General features: G+C 39.5%; 1 protein-coding gene across 1 annotated transcript; it reads left to right on the top strand.

Annotated features, from left to right (window-relative positions):
- The first annotated feature begins 3,111 nt into the window (after positions 1-3,111).
- kiaa1191 (KIAA1191 ortholog) lies at positions 3,112-10,092 on the top strand. The gene is made up of 9 exons (XM_066645828.1): positions 3,112-3,295; positions 5,532-5,655; positions 6,350-6,453; positions 6,714-6,907; positions 7,637-7,748; positions 7,867-7,991; positions 8,172-8,275; positions 8,373-8,545; positions 9,089-10,092. The coding sequence occupies exons 3-9, from the start codon at positions 6,426-6,428 to the stop codon at positions 9,298-9,300; spliced, it is 948 nt and encodes a 315-aa protein (XP_066501925.1). The 5' UTR covers positions 3,112-3,295; positions 5,532-5,655; positions 6,350-6,425; the 3' UTR covers positions 9,301-10,092.
- The last annotated feature ends 10,427 nt before the right edge of the window (positions 10,093-20,519 follow it).

Consider the following 20,519-nt stretch of genomic DNA (forward strand, 5'->3'; position numbering starts at 1 on the left):
TAAAATATCTGTGTTTTAGTTCGATGTTTTATTGTGTGTGTTTCTTATATTTATTGGTGCTTAAATGGTGGAATATACCACTTTATTTTAAATATTTATCTGCATATTTAGCATAAATACTGTTTGTGTAATTTGTCAACTTATATAAACATACATAAATATAACTGTAGTCAGATTGGTCAAATTACAGAGCACAATAAGGCACCAGTCCCTCACAGGGAATCACACACTCGTATTGAATGTTTCTGTACCAATCACTGTAAGCATCTTTGGGTTTTAGAAAAGCGCTATATAAGAAAATTATTATTATTATTATTATTATTATTATTATTATTATTATTATTATTATTCTCTATGAGCAGTATTTCAAGTTACCAACATGTTTTTGGACTGTGGGAGGAAACCAGAGTACCAGGAGAAAACCCACACTGACACAGGGAGAACACACCAAACTTCTCAGAGACAGTGGCCAGAGGCTGTGTTTGAAGCCACAAACCCTTGGGCCATGTGAGAGGATAGAGTTTATTGCACCACTATGCTTCCCTATAATGCAACATCATTATTTCCAATATGTCACTTCAGAGAGCAAACAATTACAAATAATCAACAAATTAATTTAATTTGTACTAATTGGTAACTGGACACCAATTGATCTTTTTTTTTCTATTTCATAAATTTTTGGGATTATAGATTTTGCAGGACACACACATTAAAAGTGTTAAGATTTTAGTGTTAAAAAGATTTAAATCTTGGGTTTAGGTTAGGGTTGACATTACTAAGTGACAAATAATAATAACGAAACAATAAATAATAACTAAAATAATAATCATAAAATAATGATTTAAAAATTGCAAATTCGACAGTAAACATTTATTATTTTTTTATAATGAATTATATTATTCTACAGAACCATGTAGCCTCAGGCTCAGTGCCTTGTTCACGAAGGACTCTGCTCTTTTATGTGATTGGGAGCTGAGGCTCAAAGATAACTGACCTGGTAACACTTTAAATTACAGCCCGATAATTACTGGGTAAGTACAGAGTAAGTACATGTTAAGTAAACCGTATGATAAAATAAGTACTGGGTAAGTAAAGGGTATGATGTTACTGGCATCTTACAAACACTTTACAAATAAGGCACGTAAACCATCATTAGTCAGCTATGTACATATAATGCCTCAACATATAGGCTAAACACTGTAAAATATCTCAGAATCTTGCGATGATGATTGTTTTGGTAAATCACATGTCCTTCCTGAACCTAATGAGTACAAAGCACAATGAGACTCTGCTAGTGCCTGTAATGAATGTACCTGACCATGCCCTTCCCTGTATATGCACTGTAAGTAACTTTAAAGGATCCATAATTACATTAAGAAACACAAATGTATTCAAAATTGTAATTTCGTGCTATCTAACCCTCACATTAAGCTGTTAATGTCGTTCTCTAAACACCACTGGGTGCGGCGGAGATAGGAAGTATTTGCCTTAGCATGTGAATCAATGAATATTGCTCAATTGATTCTACGAATAGCTCTAATCAGTTCAGTGAAACATTATGTGGTGTTCACTTAGCGCCCCCTTGTGGTTCATTATTTGTTTGTTTTGTGAAGGAAGAAAGAATGATCATAGATTTAGCCTACACATTCAGTGATAAATGACCGCATACCAAAAATGTAAAATAAACAAATACAGTTTTTATATTTTGCATGTGTTCGTAGTATATCTGGAAAAAATATCTGTAAAATACACCACTCATATACTCATTAATCTTAGTTATCTTGTTGTCTCTCTCTCTGGAGTCACATTTAGAAAATAAATGGTCCAACAACTATAAGCAGATAAAGTATTTCATGATCACAGGCTCGAGAATAAACCAGAAATGTAAAAACTGTGCAAATTGTTCAAATATACACAATTGAGTTTTTAATGAAAATGTATTAGAATATACTAATATATATTTAGTAGATTAAAAAAGACATTAGGGCACTGTGGTGCAGCAGGTGGTGTCGCAGTTACACGCAGTCACAGGACCAGGAGGTTGTGGGTTCAAGTCCTGCTTCAGGTAACTGCCTTTGAGGAGTTTGTTGTCTTCTCTGTTTGTCTGCGTGGGTTTCCTCCGGGTGCTCCGGTTTACTCCCATGGACCCAAAACACAGGTTGGTAGGTGGATTGGTGACTCAAAAGTGTTCCTAGGAGTGAATGTGTGTTTGTTTGTTGTTAAGTGAAAGACTAGCGCCCCCTCCAGGGTGTGTTCCTGCCTTGTGCCAATGATTCCGTGTAGGCTCCGGACCCACCACGACCCTGAACTGGATTATCAGTTAAAGACAATGTATGAATGAAAAAAATATATATTATTCAGAAAATTTCAGGATATTATTTCAAAAATGTCTACCCCTAAACCCTGAGGTTAAGATTTCAGATATGAACGTGATTTCATTTTAGGAATAGTGATGGGATTTGACAGGTCTGCATTAAATTGAAGGACTTTCAAGTAAACTCTTAAAAAGACCAAATACCCAGATGAGGCACAACATTAAAATCACCATAAAGAGGAACAGACACAGCAACACTGTTGAGCAGACTAAACACTGTGACCTCCCATGCACTGGCCACTGTATTAGCACCAGTGCCTGATCCACCTTGTAGATATAAATTCAGAGAGAGTGAATTATATGTTGGCCATTCTCTTGTTGGTGGTGTGCTGGGGTCACAATCATTTAACATCACAGTGAAAGGGTCTAACAAAATACACTGCAGATGAACTACAGTCTGTAATTTTAGAAGTATAAAGTGCACCTATGGACAATGAATGTAGAAACAATAGGTCATTTTAATGTTATGGCTGATCGGTGTAACTCCCTTGTCATTCCCAATAAATTAAACCTGTGGCTCAATCCTGGTCTTGCTGGGTCACTGCTCTGCACTTTTCAGACTAATGAGCTGATTAACAGCCCCTCTGAAGTTGAAGTTGGTGTGATGGAACGAGGAAAAAACTACAAATGTGGGAACTAACCACCAGGTCCAAGATTGGGGACGACTAACTGATTATCCGGCCAGAGCCAGCTGTATTTGTAGGCTCGCGAGACTTCAAGGGAACTAAGCCCCTCCCTCTCGGGCCTGTGTTTTTCAACCGCTCTCAGTGCTCAGAGGAAGTTATGGCAGAGACAAAAGACGACGCCGTCCAAATACGTTCCGCGAGTGAGTTTGACGCTGTTTTTATATCGTCTCAGACATATTTTACGGAGTGTTAACCACCGGCAAGGAAGAGGATTTCTCCAGCTTCACTGTTCCAGGTGAATATATCCTTATTTTATGCCTGTGTGAGCCGCAGGATGACGTTGACATCAGTGCCGAGGTGAAACTGGATCGAACTGGAAACAGTGGACGTATTACTCGGGTACAGGTGTTTGTTGTATTTGATGGTGTTTTCAATTGTCAATATATTAAATGAGCTCATCTGGTGATTACAAAATGCTTTAATGAACGGACGAGCGGCGGGACTCCTCCAGTCTACTGCACTTTACCCGGCCATCACACACGGGCTGACAGACTGCCGATAACTGCGGTTCAGAAGTTATTAAAACAACAACATGTCCAGCTCCTCTGCTCAATTAAGGTCGTTAGCAACAGAGTCATCGTCTCTGAGAGTAGTCTGGCGTCAACGCACGGTTCCATAGAACCTAATCTTTCACAGCGGTGAAAAACATTCAATAAGTCACATTGAATGTAATTATCTTTTTAAAGTGACCTTATTTTAACATTGTCTTCATTATTTCTTCATATGATGCTCTTCCCCCAGTTTAAGAATTTATTTAATCAGTTTAATAAACAGTTTCCCCCAATTATCACTAACAGTGTGTCTTTTCAATGTTCTAGCTACAGGGGTTGGATAATGAAACTGAAACACCTGGTTTTAGACCACAATAGTTTATTAGTATGGTGTAGGGCCTCCTTTTGCGGCCAATACAGCGTCAGTTCGTCTTGGGAATGACATATACAAGTCCTGCACAGTGGTCAGAGGGATTTTAAGCCATTCTTCTTGCAGGATAGTGGCCAGGTCACTACGTGATGCTGGTGGAGGAAAACATTTCCTGACTCGCTCCTCCAAAACACCCCAAAGTGGCTCAATAATATTTAGATCTGGTGACTGTGCAGGCCATGGGAGCTGTTCAACTTCACTTTCATGTTCATCAAACCAATCTTTCACCAGTCTTGCTGTGTGTATTGGTGCATTGTCGTCCTGATACACGGCACCGCCTTCAGGACACAGTGTTTGAACCATTGGATGCACATGCTCTTACTGGTGCAATGTGCAATTAATGAAGATTGGCCACCAGGCTGCTCCAATTTAGCCATGAACCCTCCCACACTAAAATGACAGGTGTTTCAGTTTCGTTGTCCAACCCCTGTATGTTGGTCCCTCAGTGTTGCAATGTGTTCCCTTAGTTTTATCATTGTATTCCTTCTATCTAATTTATCGTTCCCTCGCTTTAACATTGAATTAACAGTTTACTAAAGTGAGGAAACGCAAATTAATATTGTTCACTTTCAATTAAAAAAATCGCTACAAGATATAAAACATAAAGGACTTTTATTTTTTAAACTGTCTGATAATGTTATTAATTAAATATAAATTAATGTTACACATGCACAGTTTGATGTCTGATACATTGTATTAAGATAGTTTTGGGCCTAAAAAATATAAATAAAATAAGATTTTTGCATGAAATATGTATAAAAATCTATTCCTGACCAAAAAAAAGATAACTCATATTTCTGTCCCCCAAGAAAGAGAAGAAATATGATGGAGACTCACAGGTCATTTTGAAAATTAAATATTGAATGAACTGCAGTGTTTGTGCTGCATATATTACAGGTACCTTTATTTTTAGTCACACTCTGTATGGCCAGCAGTTAGAGAGTTGTATATTGTTCAGTTAGTGCTGTGCATTTTTAAATTGACTTCAGGATGTAAGAAAACCGTTATAGTTCACGTGGGATCTGGTCTTGCTGAGTTGTTTTAAATTTGGTTAAACCCATCTAGTTTTTCTAATATTGATTTACCCAGAATCACTGGGAACAAGGCAGGAACTCACACTGGACAGGGCTTCAGTCCATCACTGTTCACCATGCACTGATCTAATCCCACACACTCAGACCTGTGAATACTTTCACACAGCCAGCCCGTTTACTAAACTGTGGTTTTGCACTGTGCTAGGAAACAGGAGCACCCGGAGGAAACCCACACAGACACGCTGAGCACACATCAAACTCCTCACACTGAACTGTGGCAAGGATCAAACTCAGGAGTCCAAGATCCTGGAGCTGTTTGACAACAATACCCGCTGTGCCACAATGCTACCCTCCACTGTTTCAAAATGCCCTAATTACTTTATCAAATTGTCCACAGCTAAACAACTGCCTCAGTAATTAGAGCTGTATACACGTGGCAGTGGTCTGGAGTCACCTTCCACTGATCGAAATCTACAATTATTGAATTTAATGCTTTTTTCATTTTTTTTTTCCCAGATCATTACTTTTCAGTGCACTAAACTGGTATCCCACAATGTTCAGTGGACAGCCTTTGCTTAGTGTGAATCAGCAGGATCCTGTGCTATAGCAGCAGTACCCCAGGCCTTTGTGCCCTGCACTGGTAAGCATGCACTGACCATGTGTTTTATCTGCTTGTTCCTTGTCAAATGGGGAGTTGGAGCACCTTTTACCCATAGTACAGAGAATGATACCAGACAGAGATGATGTATTATGACTGGCTTAAAAGGGTTCACCTATCAATGTCAACACTACATTCTACATTTTGAATTTTGAACTCCTTTAACCCTGACCAATTTAAAGTTTAGCAAACAAGATTTCAAGATTAGCAAACAGATGTTTGTAAACTAGGAGGGAACCAAAAGATTGTTCTGCCCTGCTCACAGCTTTCACTTCCAGTTTTGGTGAATGAATTTATTTATTCGTCTTCAGTCTCAACTGATTGCTCAGAAGAATATACTCATTGTGCACCATGTAAACATAACAGACCGAATTTACTCTATCAGGAGGAAAGTGTACTTTTAGGATTACATAAATACATACTTCAAAGAAAGTAAAATCTGTTTAAGTATTGCATTACACACTAATTATAATATTGTTACGTAATACGTATATAATTACGTATTATAGCATAGAATAGCAATTTCATTCTACTAACCAGACCCCCAGTTCCACTTTAAACACTTGATTATTTATAGGAAGTCTAGCAGAAGGTCACAAGCTGTAGATCCATGATCAGATCAATACACTTTGATCAATGTGTGATCAGTAGCAATTCCTTTCATATTCTTTGACAGGTCAGACCTAGTCTGCTTTTCACTTGGCTGTTACTACCTGACTGTACATTTTTGACCAAGTCTGTCCTAAGAGGTCATGGTGTCCAGACCTGGAGACATTCCAGGTAAGTACAAACTCTGCTCAAAAAGTGTCAACTGGTTGATTTGATCTTAAATCTGAAGCTGTTCCTTTGAAAATCATCTGCTTGGTTCCTTACTTATACCAAGTGAGCACACATCCTACTCATTCTCCATTAGTTAAATTGTTGTTTAGCTTCTCAGCAAATTGATTTATTTATATATATGAAGGAAATGCTCTCAGCATCTCAAATATTAGCGAATGTCAAGCTCTAATTGTCATTTGTAATCTAACGTTTTGTTGCAGCCCTAGAGGCGGGATCAGGAGTGAGCGATGGGCTGCTTGGGGGCATGTCCATCCCTGTTGGGATGGCCCGTAGAGCCCTCAGCTATGACGAAAATCTGGAGCGGCCAATGTCTCCTCCGCCCTCTGACATCAACATTACCAACCTGTGGAGAAGGCCCATCGTTCCTGAGAGGAAGTTCTCCCGATTGGCTGAGGTGTGTGATGTGTTACTGTCTCTATGACAAGGCTTGTGCTCCTGAGTAGCAAACTTCATTCACAGCCTGGTATTTCATGTGCTCAGTTGATTGGCCAAGAACTATTCAGGTCAGTTTTTTTTTTTAAATAGCCGGATAAGCAAGGTTAACAAAGTTAATAAACATTGGAATTGAATTGCTAACCAAATAATATTTCTAATTACATGTCCACAAATCTCTCTCAGCGAACTTAAGCTGTAAATATTAAACTTAGTAGAGGTTTCACATACCGTTTTTGTATTATGATACTTTTATTTCTCCCTGTGAGCTATAAAATGTAATAAACTCAATGCATTTCTGAATCCAATACTCATTCTTTTTAGATCGTGTGATCATAATCTATCTGAGGAGCTGTATGCTGCAGGCAACTTATACAATGTACTGAACCTACTACTTTTGTTGTAGGACAACTGATATAAATCTACAGTTCACGAGTCATACTGCCCTCCTAAATCACACTGACTACTATGTGAAGCCTTTCAGACCTGTGGTTTGAGCAGATTGAGAGAAATTGTTGGACATGTTTTTACAAAATCTATTTGAGTGGCTGTTCACGTCCAGTGTTTAACAAGGTCAGCTGCAGATTTCCAGTTGTAAAGTGAATCAAGCAAAATGTGGACTCCGAAGGTACCACCTGAAAGCATCTGGTGTAAGCTGAGGCTGATGTATTTTCTTTTTGCATATTCTTAGGAGGAGGAAGTGGAGACTGCAGTAAAGAGCACCCCTGCACTTGAGCCTTCACAGCCACCAGCTCCAGTCGTGAAGGCCAAAGCATCAGTCCTCATGAACTCCCTTATCATCAGTAAGAGCAATGAACAGTACAGTGTGCTAAACTGCTTTATTAACTTAAGGTAAAATAAATACAGATGATTGACGATCACAGCAGATACTCACTAGGTGCATGTTTCTCTGTGCTGTAGAACAGACTCAGGAGAGCATGCAGAACTTTGAGAAGAGAGCAGGACTGACCGATACAGGCTACACCCCACACAAAGGCCTAGCTGCTGAAGAAACTCGCTACCATCGCATGGCTGAGTCAATGCAGGTGAGATTCCAACCCATTCAAAGTAATAATCTAATTATCTGACCATGTAACTACTGCATACAAAACTTCAACTTCTGAGTTTCTGTTAGAGCTGCTGAAATTTTAATACCCAGATGTTCTTTAGTGTGTCAGTAAAAAAAAATAAGTTGGTGATTTCAATTACCATATTTTATATGATAGAAATTGCACATGCAAAATGTTGACCTCAAGGAGGAGAAGCAGTCGTCCTCTGCTCAGTCTACACCATCCGGAACCCCTCAGTCATCCCCCAAACAAAAGCGCAGGTACCGTCTTGCTGTTTGATCATCAGTATGTTCCGGAAAGAGATTTAGCGGTTTAATATTTGGCTGTTACTGAGCTGTTGTTGGTGTTTGTCTGAAGTTGGTTCAGCAGTCAGGGCTCAGTGACCTCCCTCACAGGCTCAGAGCTCAGCTCCAGCTCCAGCATGGACTTGGGAACAAGTGACGGAACTATAGAGCGCTGGAGTGTCTTTGGGCCCAGACCCCAGGTCCACAAGTCCATCTCCGACATGGGTGCAGAACCAGGAACCGCAGGTCATTATTTTTATTTATTATTATTCTTTATTTTTTCTCACTTGAGGTACAAGATGAGTAAACATCACTTAACAATATTGCTGCCATTGTTGTGGTTCCCATTAGAGATGGGTTTTGTGACATCAACGGCCACGTTTCAGGGCGGGAGCTGTTAGTGAAAGGATATAAGGGACCCTGGACTAAAAGGGGAATAGAGCCAAATAGATACCATGCAGTGGACAGAGTAGAGTCAGATTAGTTTTAAAGAAGTTAGAATTTACATAGTAACATCCCTAAAACATGCTGCATTTTTTATCAAATGCCTTTAGCTGTATCAACTGAACATGTCTCTCTCACACACACAAACACAGGCTTTTATTTTCTTTTGGCCTTTGGAGCTGTTTACCAAGCCGAGGTCCAGAACTACTGAGGTTGTGCAGAATGCCGCTTGTGAATATTTGCTGATTTGTTTAGCAACAGGGATGTTATTTGCGCTTCCCCATTTCCTGTTCACCACTGAGACCAGCAGTAGGCTAAATTTTTACTGTCCTCTGGCTCACACAGGGGGCTTTGCCCTGCAGCCCTACAAGGGCGCTCAAAAGCCAACCCCCATGGAGGTCATGAAAGCCCAGGTCACCCGGTTGGCCGAGGATCCCACCAACTTCAAAGCTCCACCCAAGATGGAGATTCCCACTGTGGACGGCAAGCGGCAGATGACGCGACCGCACAAGCTCAAACACCGTGACATGAACGTTCTAACCCCCTCAGGCTTCTGAAAGCCCACCCTGGCAGCCCCTCACACCACTGGAAACTCGTAGCTGGTCTACCCTCTTTCCTTTCCTCTCAGTGTCCCTCGTGCGGTGAGATGACTGATGTTGTTTTTTTTTTTTTTTTAATTTTCCATTTAAAAGGTTCAAAGCAGTCTGTGCCCACACGATTCCTAATGGTGGCCTTCCTCTTGTGTCTTGTGTAAATGTTTTGCCTCAGATGAAATGTGTGTAATGAGGTGCCACTGTTCTTCAAGCTTCTGCCTTTTGGCCCAAGCTATTTTATTAGGTGTTTGTCCACATGGTTCCTCATTCACAACAATGTTAAATGAATAAATTACCTATGAATTCTCCTAACTGTCATGGATATCAAAGAAGTACAAGCTGGTCAGTCTGGCTTCTTGTTTCGAGTTTTGGTTATTTTGCATGTCCCATAGTGTTGTGTTGGGGTTGCTAGTAGACTCCTGATTTTCTGACTGCTAACAGCTGTCTTGTTCTTCAACACCATGGTGCACACTGCGTAATATCAACATTCTGTAGTCTGTCTCTAGATATACCTTCTTGAGTCTTAGCTACTGTAACAAAGTGTAAAATGTAAAGGATTTTAAACTGCATTGTCAGGTATGTTGTTATGAAGGCACTAATTTTGTTCGGGTGAAGCTGATTTTTGCTATTTACTGTAGATGGCGCAGAGGGTTGGTAATATTTTTGTTAAATGGCAAATTTTATTTGTAAAATTTCAAGAAGTTGAATGTATTCAACCTTCTTTATGAACCTGTAAAGATCTAAAATAAACCTTAAAACGAGTTCAGCTTGTTTGTTTTCTCTTATCAGCTCTTTGTTTTGTCATTTGCTTTTCTGCTGATAATGCTTTAAAAATATCAGTTAATATTTCAGAACCGAATTATATAATTATCAGCCCTTTATTCTTGTGAGCTCTCGCAGAAAATTAGGCCGTTCTATATATGAGCAAACAGAAAATGGATTGTACGTTACTGTGTAATATTTGGGCATTAGGCTCAACACGTCTTTGAACTTCTGTTGTAGACTCATGTAATTGAGTTTTGAGACCTCAAAATTCCTAGTTTTTTCAGCCTAGTTCAGACCCAGCTGCTCCAGAGAACCTAACTAATTTTGGGGCGCCCTGTTATTACATGATTGATCTTATTTGGCGGTGTGACCTTATGTCGCTGAGCAGACACTAATGTGTAGAACTGAAATGCTCTGTTTGTTCTTCTGCATCTGTGCATGTGTGAAAAAGACTTCCACAGTTAATTGCACAGTTTTTATTTCATCAAACAGCAAGCCCCTGTGACCTTTTTAAAGAACACTATTTTGAAGGTATGTACTAATATTTTAAGGTTCTATAAATATGAATTTATGAATAAATTCTCAGCAAAACCTTTGAAATTCTTAGCCATGATACACTTGTGATGTTAGGTAGCTTCCTAAAGATGACCTACATGTCCAATGGCGAATAGTTTGCTGATAATAAAATGATCACATTAAACAGGACACACTATCAATGTATGATCACTTTTTTAAAACTATTGTGCTTCAAAATCTTTCAGCATCAGGAGCTGATTTCATTGTTTCTCTCAGTGCAGCCCCATGAGTGTGACGAACTGTGTGTTGTGATGAATTTCTCCCGAAACATCAGGGGGACATTCCACAAAGCAGGTTTTCTCATTTAGCCAGCTAACTTATTCTCACTGAGCTCCTATTGGACTGGTTTGATTCTGGGCTTAAGTTATCTGGCTAACCTGATAAATCCTGCACTGTGGAACACCCCACTGGTGTCACGGTAGCCCTTCTGTTGGTTGCGGTATGGTATTATGATTATTTTGTATTTGTTCCATAGTGTTCAGCATTGAGTCCTGTATGGTCTTAGTTTCGTGGTATTTGGACATAACCCCTGTTATTTGAGGTGATTGTGCATTCTCTGAACACATTTGTAAACTGTGAGTGTGTCTGCGTAATGCTGTAAATGAAATATAAATTTGATAACTACTAACCAGGAGCACCCCACAGACCTTTTGTCTTTTACCATAAGTCTGACTCTGTCAGTGTGGCTCAGGTCTTCCTTCCTGCTAATTTCTCCTAAATACGGCTGACGGTTTATTATTCTATATATCTCAACCTTCACATGAGATTTTGTTGTATTATGATAATTATTTGCTTCGTCTGTGAGTGGTCATAATGCTTTGGCTCATTTTTGATGTGTATTGAAACACTGTCGTTGTAATGTTCACACGGTTTTAATCCAGCACGTTTTTATTTATTTAAAACTTCAGGGAATGCTTCATCACTGTTTGCTAGCTCTCTGGTCGGTTCATTTACTGGAAAAAAGGTCTGGTGTTAATAAGCAGCCCTGGCTTGGTAAATGCAAAGCAAGCAATGCCTCGCTCCAGAATGGCTCAGGCTTTCTCTCACTGTTTCACAGGCTCAGTCACGGCAGAGAAAGGGTATTTAGAGGCGTTTGGATGGTGGAGAAGCATGAAAAGAGATTGCTCTATTTTGGGTGCTTATAAGGTTAATATTAACTTCCTTTTGCTGACTCAAATGCATTACTTAACTTTAGTGGAACTGACTGCTAATTCAGGAGACTAGCTAACTTTGCTTGAAGGTAAACACATACCCAAAGCAACAAAACGTCCAAAGAGTTCCAGTGGTAATTCAAACAGTGAATAAAAACTTACAGACAAGTTAAATTTTAACCAACTAAATGAGCTACAGTCCACTGCTTACTCAAATATACAGTTCTATGTTAAAAGAAGTGGTGCTACTTAATGAACACACACGTCTGGGAGGAAATAGTTCTCCACAATTGTCTATGTTGTCTTTAAGTCAGTGTTTGACTACCCCAAGACGTCCTGTACCAGTGGTGCCAGCTCCACCAAGGCTAGAAATGCACTGTAGTGTTGGGTCCAGTGTGATCAAGCATGAAAATCACTAAGCTGAGCTGGACACTGGCCCTCCAGGATTGATGCTGTGCACCCCTGTCACACATTTATGTTTGAGAAGGATGAGCTAGGCTGGTTACAAGCCAGTCACGCCTAAAGGAAAAAAAAAAGTCAAAATGGCATCGTAGGAAATAATGTCATGTCATGATTGCTGTTATTGAGGTGGAATTCCTGGATTTGCCGCAAGGAGGCGACAGTGCCTCGAATTTAATGGTAGGAACCAGTTTTGTGTTTGCTGTCCAAGAAACAAGAGGCCCAAAAAAGGGACTCCTCTACGCAGTGACTTCTAGCATGTTATAACAGTGTAGAGTTTTTTTTTAATTATTATTATTAATTTAACACAGCCCTGTGAAAGATGTAGAAAAATCACATTCAGCTTTAAAACCCAGTCTGTCACTGGCGTTCAAACTATATAGTGAGTATTAGCTTTGTAAGTCTGTCTCCCAATATGAGCCTTACTGTGCTTCTCTAGCTCATATGCTGCCTTTTTGGCAGCCTCTTCACGTCAGAACCTGCCATGGTAAACACAATTTCCTGGAAATCCCCCTCACACCCCCCTAAACACACACACACACACACACACACACACTCACACTCTTCCCTGAGCCCCAATCCTCCTCCCTCTGTGACGCTGGAGTTTGACACATCATAGGTCATTTCCTGCGTTCGGGCGGTCTCCCTGTGGGACGTCTGCAGTTAATCTGGAGCCTGGTGGTCCACACTGCCAGAGCTCTGCTTTCTACAAGTCACTGTGATGGAGCAATGAGATCACAGTCTTACGACGGACGTGGGTTGGGGGACGTGCACTGGGAGACGAGTCAACCACTGACAATGTAGCTGTGTTCCCATATGTGAACTTGTGTTCTAAGATCAAGGTTTTTCATGTGTGAAATGGCTGAACGCACTGTGCTAAACCAAAAAGAAACATTATGTCTAAAGCTGAGCATTAGCTAAAGCTAAGACAAGCTAAACAGATTGTTGTGTGTGTGTGTGTGCAGTAGCTGGTACAAATCTGAAAAAACAGAATGAAATATGTCCAAAAGTTCATAGACACGCCTTCCAAGTACTGAAAACAGATTTAACCTATTGCTGACACACATTCTCAGCTGTGCATATAAAGCTGTATTAACTGCCATAGAAAAGAGCTGCTATTAGAATGGGACTTCCTGGACCGGCTGCACATAAGCCTAGTCTCAACATGACAAGGCTGTGTATCTGCAACAAGGACAAAAAGGCAAACAATGGCCTGTGGAGCTGTGTCCTATGGATTAATGGAGCTCTATATAACGGTTTTGCTGCTATTAGCTGGAGCTATGTTTGTAACCCAAAATCATCCAACATCAATATGTGATCTTGCTTTTTTGCTTTTTTTGATGGAATGCAACTAAATCCTCACTTAAACGTGTCAAAATCTAATGTGAAGCCTTAAAGGAACACTAGGTCAGATTTGGGTTTTTGCTCCTGGGGCTGCCTGTAGAGTAATTCATTTTTACAGCACTGTACTGAAATCAGTGGGGAGGGGGTTGTGGTAGTTTTCTACCCTCCTCCAAAGGTCACATAATGCCGTTTCTGCAGTGCTGAGCCCAGAGTAGCAACAACAAAGGCTCTGTTCTCAGGTCAGTGCAGCATCACTTTGAAGCTGTTATTTTAAAGTTAATATTACGTAGTAAGCAGCACGTGGCGCTCCAGAATAATGGGGTTGTGGGTTCGAGCCCCACTCCGGGTGACTGTCTGTGAGGAGTTTGGTGTGTTCTCCCTGTGTCCGCGTGGGTTTCCTCCCACAGTCTAAAAACACACGTTGGTAAGTGGATTGGTGACTCAAAAGTGTCCATAGTGTGAATGTGTGAGTGAATGTGTTGCCATGTGAAGGACTGGCGCCCCCTCCAGGGTGTGTTCTTGCCTTTCAGGTAGGCTTCGGACCCACCGTGACCCTGAACTGGATAAGCAGTTACAGACAATGAATGAATAATATTACATAGTGTTCCTTTAAGAATGCGAATTGTAATTTATGTTTTTTTATGTTTAGTAATTTGGTCTGGAGATGTATTTTGATTATTACTTTTGTTGAAATAGTTTTGAAAACGAAACCATTATGAATAACACAAGTACGCTGATGAAAACTAAGCATTGTGTTGTGCGTGACTGAACATTTCAAGACATTAGACCTCTACTCTGCAGCTATGCTATATGCTAACCATGCTTACAACTGTGCTATAATTTTATAAACAGTAACTTACACTAACTAACAAAAGATGCCATGAGTCTCTCGCCTTTGATTGCTGGTTGTATCTTCAGCCATCTGAGGCCAGGAGAGCACAGCAGACCTCTCTCTGGGTGGGCAGGACACGCTCTTCCCCCATCAATCAGCATGTGTGTCTATTTGGCAACTTTTGTGTTGGTGGTTGGGGTTCTCCTCCAAGCGTGTTGTGCTTTCCAGTGATGTTTTGTTAGTGGCATATGGTTCACATTTGGTGGAAGCATGGTGTTTGTAGCCTGTGTGTTGTGCAAATTTTGACAACAATTTTATATGTTGGATTTTACTGAGACATTAGAGTTCTGAGTTAATGAAATCTCAACTAATGTGCATGTTCAAATGGTGAAGATGATTGTCGAGTGCATTAAGCTTACGTTTTAGACTGCTAGTGCAATAGTTCTTTCTAAAACTGAAGAGTGTATAGGATGTTTATCCCACTTTTCCTGCCATAACAGTTTTAAGTGAGTTCTTGATCACAAAAGCCACTCCAGCTCCTCTCTGTGGTATTTGATGCAGCTCCTTTATGGCAGAAAATACAATTCCACTGCTTCACAACCCAATGCTGTGGGATATTATACACTTGAGACCAGACATTCCCTAGTTTGATCCCAAGGACCAGCAGGGTAATGGGTAAAGGGGCTGTCTTCTCCCTCAGTATTCATGGCTAAATTGTCCTTGAGGAATAGAACCTAACTCCCAACTGCTCCCCGGGGGCTATAGCCGGCTGGCTGTGTGTTTGTGTGCTCCATGTCTGCGTTCACTGCGCAACAGCTCCTGCTAATTAGATTCTGTTGGTCAGTGCTTTTTTATGGAGATATTATTTGGTTTGTGTACACAGTTACACAGTGTGTCTGCAACCCATTCATCTTAAGTGAACTGAATAGCTGAATTCACTCATTAGGAGGAGCGTTTGCACTTATAATGTAAGAAGCTGGAGGACTTTATTATAGATACAAATGGTAAGACTTTTTCATTTTGTATTGTATTAAGTACACTATAATGATGTTGTCTACAGGAAACAATAAAAGCCTTTAATTCCTCATGAATCTCGAGAGGCATCGGTTTATGGGGCACATTTATTTCAGAGCATTAGTTTGCACACTAAGAAGGCATCATAAACATAACTCCACACATTGGAGCACAGCTCATTTTTCACCTCTGAGTGTAGTCTACAGTGTGTGGTCAAGCAGAATCTTCTTTCAGAGCCTTATAATGTTGGGTTTTCCCAGTTGTGATTCAGGAACAAAAGTCATGGTTGAGATCACATGGCCGTAAATGTGACCAATAATTATACTCAGTACTCAGAGAAGATTTTATTCCACCCTATCCGGAGAAAATAGTGTTTGATCATGGAGCAATTATTCGCAAAAAAAAAAAACAATAAAATCTTAGTGGCGTCACACTAACTCTGTTACGTTGACAAGGCAACAGATTAGCAGTAATAAATGTGGTGTAATGTGAGCGGTGCAGTGATTGCTGGACTTTGTGCTCTCTATTGGTCTTAAAGGGGAAGTTCCCCTTTTTTCATATTTAAGGATTTCGGAAACACATATCGACGCGTTTCAATTAAAAACATGTATCTCCATTTTTTGTGGATTTTTAGTTTACATCATTTGAAACGAACAGCCATCTTTCACATTGGGTGACATTTTCATGATGAATGGATGCATAGAAATGCTCCAAAATAATATTTGAATTCCATCAAAAGTTAAAATGTTTTGTTCAGTAAGAGCGGGCGGCACGGTGGTGCAGCAGGTAGTGTCGCAGTCACACAGCTCCAGGGGCCTGGATGTTGTGGGTTCGATTTCAGCTCCGGGTGACTGTCTGTGAGGAGTTGGTGTGTTCTCCCCGTGTCCGCGTGGGTTTCCTCCGGGTGCTCCAGTTTCCTCCCACAGTCCAAAAACACACGTTGCAGGTGGATTGGCGATTTGAAAGTGTCCGTAGGTGTGAGTGAATGTGTGTGTGTCTGTGTTGCCCTGTGAAGGACTGGCGTCCCCTCCAGGGTGTATTCCCGCCCTGCGCCTGATGCCCTGAGCCAGGTAGGCTCTGGCCACCCCGTGACCCTAAATTGGATAAGTGGTTACAGATAATTGATGGATGGATGGATGGATGTTCAGTAAGAGTCCTGCCTGTTTTCTGAGCAATTTCAAGATGGTGGAAAATTGCCCCAGACTCCTCTCATAAACTCTTAGTTAAGGCTCTTTTTTGAGCTGCAGAGCCTTCAGTATATTCTGAGTGGGACCTGAGAGAGCTCAACCCAACGTACTTTCATCATATACAAGGTGAGGTGTGTTCCAAATGCTACTCTATACCCTACATTGCTCATTATGTAGTGAAGTATATAATGAATAGGGCACTGATTAATTTTGTGCACAAACCAAGTACAGATTCCTGGAGCAGCCAGAGCCGTGTAGAGAGAACAGCTAGTGATCTGGTCAGTACGACTTCCATAAACTTCACAATACTCTTTGTTTTGAATAAATAAAATAAAATAACTGGAGTGAAAAATGTACTTAATTTTATTTAAGTATTGATAAAGCTGGTCTCTCTTCAAAATACCTGTGATTATTTATTTGTTTATGACCACAGTTGATATTTGATTCGCTGTAGAGACAAAGTAACTTTATTAAAGAAGACCTTCATAATGAACTCCTGGATAAGGCTTTCCATAAATAATGTACAGTATGTAGATAAAGAGAAAGCTTTATGAATCTAGTGGTTACTGGTGGTATTTCTATATGAGGTGACCACAGAAATAAAACTTCAACATTAGATGACACTGTCAAGTTATTTTCCTGATTAATTTGTACAGTGCAATGTTATAGTTGTCTAGAGGGCTAGCTCTTAATTTGTCCAGTGAACAAGTCACCTTAGCAGTTGACAACAATTGCCTGCCCTGAGAGATTTGGCAGGAACTGACACTACAGTTGAATATTCTTTCGTTCATTCATTCATTCATCTTGTATAACAGCTTCAACCTGATCAGGGGTGCAGTGAGTCCAAAGCCTACTTGAGATAATTTGTTGAAAGGCTGGAACACACCCCGCACGCCAGTCCATCACAGAGCACCACACACTCACCCAGTCACTCACGTAGTCATTCCACATACCAACATGTGTTTTTGGGCTGTGGGAGGAAACTGAGCACCTAGAAGAAATCTCCTGACATGCTGGGGATTGAAACCAGGACCACAAGGCTCTGGAGTTGTGTGACAGCGACACTGTCTGTAGTGCCACTATGAATAGTTGCCACCAGTCTCCTAAAACATGAGTATTTCACACTACTATATATTGCAGTTGTCAGTGTATTCTACTCCAGTCTCTCATTGGTTTCATAAAAGGAATCCTTGAAACATGCTGGAACATAATGTTTAGCAACACAAGCAATCAGGGAAGTGTACCCTCACACAGCGGATGTAGACATTTATACTCTACAGTTTGAAAGTTAGTTAAAATACTAGCTGTTTTATCCTCCTCAAATTGAAGTGAACTCTAAGGGCAACAAGTCATCACAAGAAGCATCGGACTGTCAGCAATCAGTGAGTCAAACTGTTTATTTAAAAGGTGAGGACAGTAAAAATTACTCTGTGTTTAGACATGCTTAAATTTGCAAAGGCAGTTTATTCCATGATGAACTTTTGATTCAGACAGTAGACACCAAACAGTATTCTCTGATGCTTATTGGTTTAATTGGTTCTGAATCTGTTAGTGTTTATTTATTGAATGCACCGATTCTAGGATCAACATGCTATGTAGTTAACTTTCTCTGCAAGTAAGTAAAATTAATGTATAGAGAACATTTCAGTGTCCACCAAAGTACTAAAGAAAGAAAAAGAAAAAAATGCAACACGGTTAAAAACAGATATCAATTAAAATGCTAGACTTAAGAATTCTAAAATTGGAGCAAAACTAACATCCAAAGTAATGTTATCCACCAAGATTTGTTTATGGTTCACAAATGGATTTGAAGAAATTATTTCACTGACCAACATTGTGTTTAGTAAATACAAACATATTTAGAATTTGATGCCTTTAACACAACATTTAATACAGAGGCTCATTACAGCATTCCCCTTTTCTTTTAAATACACTTTTTAATTGTTTGTGAACTGGGGCTACAGGTTGTTGCAGATTTGCAAGTGGAAATTTTGGCCAACTCTTGAGTTACTTGATGCATAAATTTGATGGCTTTCTTCTTGCGTTATAGGTTTTCAGACAGCATTTCTTAATGTGGTTCTTGGATTTGCAAAGGTGTCTGAGGGCTCAAAGGACACATTCAGCAGTGGTTTATGTTTTTCATTTATTAGGGGCGTAGAAATAGGTTGTAAAGCATAAGGTGCATTTTAAACTTTTTGTAAGTTTATGATTCTGTTGTATATTTTTAAAAATGACAATTGTTGTTTTTTTTATTTACGTCTAATAATTATATATTGATATGCTATGTTCACAATCGATAACATTGGTTACAATATTATCTCCAAGAACATAACAAATCAATGCACATGCTTTTGCAGTGCTTTTCACTTAATGGAACTCCACAAATGCCCTGAGCTTTTGGTGAAAACTTCTTTCATATATTTTTTTTTTTGTGTGTGGCAGTCATTAATTCAAAATGTATTTATATTCACAAAGTGCAAACATCTTTTCTTTGTGCTTTTGTCAGTTAAGTTATCCTTTAAGTAACATGTCTGGATTCATGTTTCTTTCCCCTTAATTTTCTGTTTCTAGTTGGAACTGGTTTTGTAATAGCAGGACAGGCTGCCCTCATGCTTGGCTCATGACTTGTTTTTCCAAAAAGTTTAATTCATTTTAATATATTCATTTGTACAAGGAAGAGATTAAAAATAAAGATTCAGCCTCACCAGCTATGGCTTGTCCCATATTCTTTTTTTCCTCATGTGTACCCACTGTTATCAGGAAATCACTTTTCTGCATTAAAGAGCAGTCAATCATAAAGCAAAGCAGAATGGTTCAGACAAAATGAGCCTGATTCTGATTTGCATTAATGAGCACCTGCTGAGTAAACCTATTGGAACTGACATGAGCGAGAAAAGGCGTATCATAATTTGCATTAATGAGTGGCAGAATTCAGTGAAGTTACCTAAGTAACATTCCATTATCACAAGACGGAAAAGCGAGCTGCTGGGTTTCAGTTCAGTGTCTAACGTAGAAGAAAACTGACCTAAAACTGGCCACTTAAAAATCAAAAATCTTCAGGTTTTCAGACCGATGTCAACCATATATAGGCCATTGGTTCTAAGAAATAAAAATTAAGCACTAAAAAGCTGAATCCATGAGCAAGACATCAAAAAAAAAAAAAAAAAAAAAAAAACACAGCACTTTCAAGTGCCTATCAAATCTTTTTGTGAAAAGAATATTTCTGTATTTTACCACTGTTTTATGTTTTACATTAATAAATAATCAGTTTATACACAGAAATATACCTGATAACAGTGCACTCATTTACAAAGTTTGATTGGATATATTTTCTTCTGTCTGATACAAAAAGAAAGTTATTCGTTTCCCATACATTACTCACAACACACACTCATCCCGTTATGACTCAACCCTAGACTGGGTTGTAACAATTTATTTTTGAAGCAATTAGCTTTGACACCCTCCTTCCTTATTACACGGCCTATACTGTTTACTATTGGATAATTAACCCATGATTGTAACTCCAGTTATCCTGAAGTAAATATGGATCAACTGCAATTAAATATTTTTTCCATTTACTACGAATGAAATTTGGGCCAAGGCCATTTTTGGAGACGTGAGGTTTTCTTCCAGTGATAGGTTACATAATTACATAATCAAATGCCTAGTTTCATTCTTGTTATATAATGAATTCCATTGGTATCTGATTAACATACAGGGCAGACAGGTTTGAGTTTGCATATCTGACATGCATATCCTTTCCTTTTGTGAAATTATGGCCAAAAAACATGAAATTGAAACCAATCTGAAGTTATTCTTGACACAATTTAAGCATATAGCAATACAGTTAAACAT

Source organism: Hoplias malabaricus, chromosome 15 (assembly GCF_029633855.1).
Source record: "Hoplias malabaricus isolate fHopMal1 chromosome 15, fHopMal1.hap1, whole genome shotgun sequence".
Taxonomy (NCBI): Eukaryota; Metazoa; Chordata; class Actinopteri; order Characiformes; family Erythrinidae; genus Hoplias; species Hoplias malabaricus.

Coding starts and splice junctions, on each gene's coding strand:
- kiaa1191 (XM_066645828.1), top strand. CDS start 6,426: ATGGTGTCCAGACCTGGAGACATTCCAG. Junction 6,908..7,636: donor AGTTCTCCCGATTGGCTGAG/GTGTGTGATGTG, acceptor GCATATTCTTAG/GAGGAGGAAGTGGAGACTGC. Junction 7,749..7,866: donor CATGAACTCCCTTATCATCA/GTAAGAGCAATG, acceptor TCTGTGCTGTAG/AACAGACTCAGGAGAGCATG.